Here is an 8,235-nt window from a genome sequence, read left to right as displayed (position 1 = left end):
TGCCACTGTTTATTTCGGAAGCGATAGGCGTGTGAATTGGATAAAAAACAGCCTGACGTGTAGGTCGGTACCCTGGATGTTGGCTAGCTACTTGGGTCCTTGGCTGCCCATGTCGGGGAGGACAAGCCAGTATCCAAAGTCATCAACTCGCTTCTCCAAGGTATATTCTTATACTTAATCAAACCAATTGGTGTCAATCAAAGCCTTTCTGGTATCTGCCCATGTTGGGGAGGACAAGCCGATATCCGGTATCCAAAGTCATCAGCCACCAACTAATGGTGGCTCAATTAGTATATTCTTATATTATATTTATATAGAATATAAAAATATATTTTTATATTCTATAATATATACATATATGTATGTATATGTATATATATGTATGCATATATTAATCAATCCAAATTCATGAGCCTTCAAGCCAAACTTTTTATTGATTGAGCTCAAATTCGATTAGACTCAAACTCGAATCAAACCTAATTGAATTCGAACCCAAACTATTTAATTAGAGCTCCATTCAATTATAGCCTTATTTCGAAACTTGGTAAAATATTTTGCACTATATTTTATACCGGAACGCTTAAATTCTTCATCTATGATGTGTTTCAAATGCCATGATCCAAGTTAAAAATGTTCTAACCTGAAACACCATGGTACCAAATACAAGTACACAACCCTAATTAGCTAGTGAGGGCATATGAGATATTGTTTGACATATTTCTGAAAAGGGCAGGCTAACCAATCTCTTAGGTGTGAGTGAGTCGGTGTCGGTGGTGTGGGTGGCCCTATTCCTCCAACTGCGGAATACGGCGAGCCATGGGCCCAAAAACTTTATCTACGTGTATGTAGATCCATATCTCAAGACTCTTTACATTCCTACTTTACTCAAAAATCCAAAAATGCAAATCTTGACCCCGTCCAAGCTAGTCAGATTGGACCAAATTGAGCCTAATCATATCCAGCCCATAGCCACGAGGATACCCATTACTTTTACATGCAGATTGCTGAGTTCACAGTCAAGAAGATGGGACGATAAAAGAAGGTAATAGGAAGCTGGGTTTCTTTGAGACACAAACCAAAACAGTTGGTGGATATTGTCTTTCTTTTGCAAACGAGGTGAAGAAAAGAAAGTGACTTTGGAAGGGATAGAAGGATAAGAGTACTTGTGTCTCAATCACCACGTATTCTATTCTTTATCCACTTACCAACACTTTCCCATTTTCTTTTGGATTTCCCACCAAAACATTAAAATGGAGATAATAGGTAAAGAGGGTTTCATTAAATGCTTAAAATGGAGAAAAAAACACCCTCTCAGCCACCATTAATTGTTAGGCCAGAGCACATTAGGGAGAAAAGGGTCCTTGTGGGGTACAACATGAAAATAGTGTCAAGAATAAAGCTGAAAAGAAGAATTTGTTGAATTTACATTGGCGTCCCACACAACGTGCTTCACCAGTGCCCCATTCGGAACATCTCCCATATTTGTCACAGGGAGATGTTCCCAATACACGGTTGGAATGCGAATTCGAATTTGTTTTAGCCTCATCCACAGGATTCCTTTGATAAACTTTCTGATGGTAGATTAGTACTTAAGAGCTAGGATGTCTGGGAGGCAACTGGCTAATTAAATTGTGTGTCACAATCAATTCATAAGCAAGGAGGGTAGCTATATTTCTCTTGGAGCAAGTCCCTATGTCTCTTCCATACACCTCACATGCCTTTAAAGGCTGAAGCCTACCACCAGTGATTCTGTCACCCCCACCACCATCGATGTTAATTTGTTCTAATTTGTCCGTTCTGTAACTCAGTTTATACCATGCATGCATGTGACAGTAATTAATGGGCTAAAGCTACAAGTGTTACAACCTTTTCAACCGCAATAACACTTTACTTCTGGGGTTCTTCTCATGCTGTCAATGCCATCTGGTATTCTGATTTCTGGTGCATTACTTCATTGGAAAACCGATCAAAGCTAGCTACTGTTCGTCGATCATTCTTCATTCATGGGTGAGAGGAGATGAAACCCAAACCTAATATGGTGTCTCCAGTCATGGCATACATGGAATTCTCGGATTAGGCGTCTCCAAACCTAATAAGATGACATTCATTAATAGAAATTATTATTATTATTATCCAAAATGAAGAATACCATAACAAAATTGTCAGAACACCTTTAGTTGATGAAGAAGAAAATGGTAGAGGTGTAAAACAGAGGCCGGGCACGGCCTATGGCTCGCGTCGTGCCGGCCCGTGAGCCGTGCGGCTCTCTCTAGGGATAATTTGGGGGTCAGTCTGGCATGGCTCACGAGGCCATGACCTAAGCCTGTGCGGGCCTATGCCATGTCATGTCGTGCCACGGGCCTGGGTCGGGCAGGCTATAGGTCGTGCTGGGCTGCGCCACAAGCCAGGCCTTGGGCATGAGCCGAATCGGGCCAGATTTTTTTCGTTTTTTGACATTTTTGATTTTTTTGTTAAGTAAAACTAAAATATTTAATAGGGCTATTTATAGGAATTGAAAATAATTCAATTGCCCAAAATACCCTAAAAATAGTTGTTTTTAAGTTGTTGGGAGGGGTATTTTGGTCATTGTAAAATTATTTATCACTTTACTCAAAATGGCTCCCAAACTAGTTGTTATATAGCTGTTGGGGGGCATTTATGTCATTCTTTCTGTTCTCATCCCAAAATACATAAATACCCCCTATATAGCTATTGGGGGTATTTCTGTAAAAAAACTCCCCAAAAAGTTGGATGGGCCGAGCACGGCCCGCAGACCATGCCATGCCGACCTGTGACTGGCTGTGCCAGGGCTGGGCCGCAAGCAACACGACATGCATAGTTGTGCCATACTATATTGGCCCGTGGACCAGAAACCTCAGGCCTAGCACGGCTCGGACCATCGTGCCATCGTGTCGTGCTATGCCGGGCCAACCAAAATTCGTGGCCTGGCACGACCCGTTACACCTCTAAGTCCATTTATGCAGTAGTACTCTTTTCTTTTCTTTTCCAAAACCTTGAAAGATAAATCCAAAGTGACCTTAAACATAGAAAAAAGTTGACAGTAAATCCACCAAACTAAAAAACCCAAGGAAAAAAATCAAAAAATCAAGTTCAAAGTTCCTCTTTGAAACAAAGCTAAACATACATGCAATCAAAGAAAGAGACAAAGTAGATCATCTTGTAAGAAAAAAAAAAACATTGCACAAAAAAAAACCAAAGAAAAAACAAAATGGTAGTAAACCCTAGACTGTTTTGGAGGATCTTGAAGAAGAAGACCAAACACAAAAAAAAAAAAAAAAAAAAAACAAAACAAAAACAAAAACAAAACAAAAGCAGAAAATGAAAAAAAGGAGCATACCACACACACTCGAATAAAACAAACAGTAGAAGAAACCTTTGAATAGTGAAAATCCAATAGCACAAAAAACCCTGGTTTTCGAACTGTCATTGAATCAAACAGATGGACATTTCGGCCCAGGAACCGTATAAGAAACCGGTTCCGTTTTACCCCAATCCCAGTCCCTGGGCAAAAACTGTTGAATTGATCAATGACCCATTGACTCGGGCAGTCGAATTGTTGACCCGTTCAATAGTTTTTGACCATTTTTTTATTTTTTTAATTAGGAACTGACTAGGCAACCGGTTTCATTTTATCCCAATCCCGCTCCTTTCCAAAAACCGTTGAACCGGTCAACGACATATTGACCCAGGCAGTCAAACCATTGACCCGTTCAATGGTTTTTGGCCATTTTTTATTTTTTCAAATTTTGTTGTCAGAACGGGCTATCCATTTGAACCGGACGGTCGAACCGTCAACCCAAAAACCGATGGCCAGAACGGTTCCATTTTTTAGTCGCATGAGTCACTCTCTCGAATGACATAACACATATGATATTGTTTAATGGACCTCACACACAATTTTTTGTCTGTAATTTTTCTTGTCAGAACGGGTCGTCCATCGAACTGGACAGTTGAATCGCTATTTATTATTTTTTAATTGGGAACCGTCTAGGCAACCGGTTCCATTTTACCCCAATCCCGGTCCTTGGCCAAAAACCGTTGAATCGATCAACTACCCATTGACCCGAGATTCAATGGTTTTTGGCCGTTTTTTATTTTTTTAATTTTTGTTGTCAAAACGGGTCGTTCATCCGTTTGAACCAAACGGTTGAATTATCAACCCAAAAACCGGTGGTCAGAATGGTTCCATTTTCGGGTTGTATGAGTCACTTACTTGAATGACATAACACGTATTGTAATGCTTAATGGACCTCACACACTCAATTTTTTCCTTATAAATTTTGTTGTCAGAATAGGTCGTTCGTTTGAACCAGATGGTCGAACCATCAACCCAAAAACCGAGGCCAAAATGGTTCAATAATTTTTGTTTGTAATTTTTGTTGTTACAATGAGTCATTCATTCGAATCAAACGATTAAACCGTCAACCTGGTGGAAGTATATATATATATATATATATTAAAGGGCTGCCATTTGGCGAAAGGAGAGACCACCCCTAGATATATATAAGATATATAAGATATATAAGATGAGATATTTAGTATGGAATTAAATAATCTAACTTATTCATCAATTTTTTAAAAAACATAAATTATGAGGGCGCCCAGTTCTAAAAACATATTTGTGGGCTTTTTGTATTTCTTTTGTTCGAAGGAAGCGTTTGGTGGGGGGTTAGTTTGGTAATGAAACTAAGCAAGCGTTTAGGCCGCGTGTGAGCCACTGTGAGGAGGGGAGGTGGCGTCGTTGGAAAGATACCAGCAATCGCAAAAAAGGAGCCGTCGACAGACAGAACATGAGAAAAATCCAGCCATTTAAAATCCAGTTAAGAGGCAAGTGCTAAGGCAAAATTGACAAGGCAAGCCACACCCAAAACCCCCCCAAACGCCCACCCCAGAAAGTGCAAACAAGTAAAGAAAGGAATTCATAGTTTCTCCTCCATCCCGGCCAATTCCCAACCTCTGCCTAGCTATTATATTTCTCTCCCTCTCTACTCCCTTTTCTTCTCTATCCATCCATCTCCATTATTTCTCTCTGCATGGCTTTCAGAGCTAGCATAATTCACCATTTTCTTTTGGTTTCTGTCTTAATCACAGGTGGTATATATTCCCTCCCTTGCATTGCATTGTTCTTAATTAATTTGCTTTATTCTCTTTCATGGGTTCCGTCCACCAGCTGTCAGCTTTTAACTGCTGTGTCATCATCTCAAATTTTTCCTGATGATCATCTGGAATGGTGAATTAATTAACTCTTCTGATGCTGGGTGTTACAGGTTTTGGTTTTCTACGAGGAGTTGCAGCACTAGGTATCAACTACGGCCAAGTTGCCAACGATCTTCCTTCACCGGACAAGGTCCTGGAGCTCCTAAGATCACTCAGGATCAGCAAAGCGAGGATCTATGACACCAATCCTCAAGTCCTGACAGCATTTGCAAACTCAGGCGTTGATCTCATAGTGACTGTAGAAAATGAAATGCTTGACGTTCTAATCGACCCACAACAAGCCTTTCAATGGGTGGCCACACACATTAGGCCATACTTTCCTGCGACGAGGATCACTGGTATCGCTGTTGGGAATGAGGTCTTCACAAGTGAAGATACAACTTTAATGGCAAATGTTGTCCCAGCAATGATCAGCATCCATGGAGCACTGGTTCAATTAGGGCTTGATCAATATATCCAGGTTTCGACGGCCAATTCTCTAGCAGTTCTGGCTAACTCATACCCACCGTCGGCCGGAAGCTTTCGGGAGGACCTGACTGGTGTCATGAGCGAATACTTGCACTTCTTGGCAACCACAAGATCACCCTTCTGGATCAACGCTTACCCATACTTCGCTTACAAGGATGACCCATTCAGGGTTTCTCTGGACTATGTGCTTTTCAACCCAAATGAAGGAATGGTTGATCCTTACACCAAGCTACGTTATGATAACATGCTCTATGCACAAGTCGATGCTGTTGTTTTTGCTGTGTCTAGAATGGGTTATGGTGGGTTGGAAGTTAGAGTTTCAGAGACTGGATGGCCATCAAAAGGGGACCCAGATGAAGTTGGTGCAACTGTGGAAAATGCAGCAGTTTACAACAGGAATTTGTTGAGAAGACAGTTGGGGAATGAAGGGACCCCTTTGAGACCTAATCAGAGACTAGATGTTTATCTGTTTGCTTTGTTCAATGAAGACATGAAGCCTGGACCAACGTCGGAGCGGAACTATGGTCTCTATCAACCAGATGGAACCATGGCTTATAATGTTGGCCTTTCAACATTGGCGACTACATCATCAACTTCTTCAGCTACCATTTCTCTTACTTCCTCTGCTACTCGGGTAAGGCCATAAATTTTTTTTATGATAATTTTTATATATATTTGTTTTTCAAACTTCATCATATTTCACTTGGGTTTTTCTTTTCTTTTCTTTTTTTTTTTTTTTTTGTTGGGGTGGGGGGTGGAATGAGAAAGGAAAAGAAGGGCCCAAGGGCAACAATGTAAAATCAATGCAACAAACAAGTTGTATATAATTATAATATTGTTACATTTTTCTTCTTCTTCTTCAAAATCTTAATGCAGTTGTATTTATTATATGGGACGGGTTGTTTGGCTGTAGCTAGTTTAGAACTTTTGGATTATCATGAGCAGTAATCTGATTCTTTTCCTTTTCTTTTTAAATGGTATTTATGAAGCAGGCAACAAACAAGGAATATGAAAGCATTGGATATTGGGTATATGTATATTTATTGACCTTCGGAGTCTTAATGAGAAGACCATTCTAGACAAAATGGGGTGCATGCATATATATATATATATTTTAGGGGAATAAGGGCTATACATGGGACTTTGTAGTGTATAGTTTCTTAATTTTGCACTTTAACAGGCAAAATGAGAATCTAAACCAGTACATTAGACACCCATTTATCCAAACGACAGATTCTTGATGCTGCACTAATAATCGTTTGATGGGTAATAAAATACCCCACAAAAAAGCTGACCCATTTGACTGCACTGCATTGATTCATCATCAAATCCGTCATTGTCGGTAGAGAATGCAACAAACAATACACAACCTAATGAAGCTGAAGAAGAAGAAGAAGAAGAAGCTGCCATTGATGTGGAGAGGGGAGGGAGAACGCTTCTCTCATCTATTTTGTAACTTTTCTTCAGTAATTTATGTTTGTTATGTTAGAGATGGGTGAGGATAAATTTGTTAATTCTACTTATAAGTTAATGTAGGGCAGAGCGTTCCTCATTGGTTGAAGGGAAAGCAATTCACACTTTGGGACGTGGAATGCATAACAGCTCTTCAATACTTTTGGTCACCTTTTTTTCTCTTCTATATATGCTTTTGCGTAGTTTAAAGCTTTTTCCATGGATGCGAGGCGAGAAGAGATGTAAATAAAAAACCAAAGCGTAAGGAGTCTGCAGATCACTTTGTTGATTCTTCAACTACCGGACGAGGAGCCCTTCAGCTTTATTCCTTAACCATGCATTAACCGTCAGCACTGCCCATTTTCCATCCTTTTTCTGAGGTAGGGACCCCCTTTTCTTTATATATGAGAGATCAAATTAAATGTAACTCAGCTGAAGTAGACACCATGGATGGTTTGCTGATTTCATATCAGCTAAACGTGGTGCACATGGAGACCACCATTAATTCCATGGATCACCACAGATCTCGAGCTTACACTTAGGAAAGAAATTAAAGAAAATTCCCATGTGGGATTAGATCAGATCAGCCACTTTCTTCAGTTTCTGACTTTAATGGGGTGGTTTTTAGCCTGGTCCCAGGTCTGGATAGCGAATCCAATCCTGGAAGTAAGTAGCCAGTTTTGGCGCGGGTGGCCGGAAGGGGCCCTTCACCGGCCAATAATTTGGGGGCCAAACTCTGGTTTATTATTCCAGCAGGTACATTATCCTGGTCAAAAGCAAAAGCATGCCTATTCATATCGCTGTAGATACCAATTCTGACCTTGACCCATTTGTCTAAAGCTCTCTGTATGTGTGAGAGAGAGACCCAAATATATATAGGTGACATTTGTAAGAAGATGATAAGATTAGTTGTTCCTGGTCTGTTTTGTTTCTGTGGGGCGGACTTGCACAAAGTAAGCTTGGATTTATTGGTGATATGTAGACTTGAAAAAAGCAAGCTAGGTTGGATCTATAGGTTATATGTCTGTCCACATGCTCAAATATAATTATCGCACCCTACCAACCTCCAAAGAGTTT

The 8,235-nt window shown here is 40.2% G+C and overlaps 1 protein-coding gene across 4 annotated transcripts; it reads left to right on the top strand.

Moving 5' to 3' along the window:
- Nucleotides 1-4,709: 4,709 nt before the first annotated feature.
- Nucleotides 4,710-7,328, top strand: LOC104613488 (glucan endo-1,3-beta-glucosidase 14-like). 4 transcript variants are annotated; one of them, XM_088900078.1, is made up of 3 exons: nucleotides 4,710-5,115; nucleotides 5,289-6,340; nucleotides 6,696-7,328. In XM_088900078.1, exons 1-3 carry the CDS (start codon nucleotides 5,055-5,057, stop codon nucleotides 6,783-6,785), a joined length of 1,203 nt encoding a protein of 400 aa, XP_088756204.1. In that variant the 5' UTR covers nucleotides 4,710-5,054; the 3' UTR covers nucleotides 6,786-7,328. The 4 variants fall into 4 exon arrangements, with proteins under 4 accessions (XP_088756204.1, XP_088756205.1, XP_010279617.1 ...); XM_088900079.1 differs by having other exon boundaries at nucleotides 4,713-5,115; nucleotides 6,699-7,328; XM_010281315.3 differs by having other exon boundaries at nucleotides 4,714-5,112.
- Nucleotides 7,329-8,235: the final 907 nt, after the last annotated feature.

This window comes from Nelumbo nucifera, chromosome 3 (genome assembly GCF_055504915.1).
Source record: "Nelumbo nucifera cultivar China Antique chromosome 3, China Antique-T2T, whole genome shotgun sequence".
NCBI classification, from domain to species: domain Eukaryota; kingdom Viridiplantae; phylum Streptophyta; class Magnoliopsida; order Proteales; family Nelumbonaceae; genus Nelumbo; species Nelumbo nucifera.
This window is presented reverse-complemented; position numbering and strand designations above follow the sequence as displayed.

Bases quoted from the DNA above. Each gene is read 5' to 3' on its own strand.
- LOC104613488 (XM_088900078.1), top strand. From the start codon at position 5,055: ATGGCTTTCAGAGCTAGCATAATTCACCATTTTCTTTTGGTTTCTGTC. The intron at 5,116-5,288 runs GTATATATTCCC...TGGGTGTTACAG, and splicing joins TTCTGTCTTAATCACAGGTG to GTTTTGGTTTTCTACGAGGA. The intron at 6,341-6,695 runs GTAAGGCCATAA...GTATTTATGAAG, and splicing joins TTACTTCCTCTGCTACTCGG to CAGGCAACAAACAAGGAATA.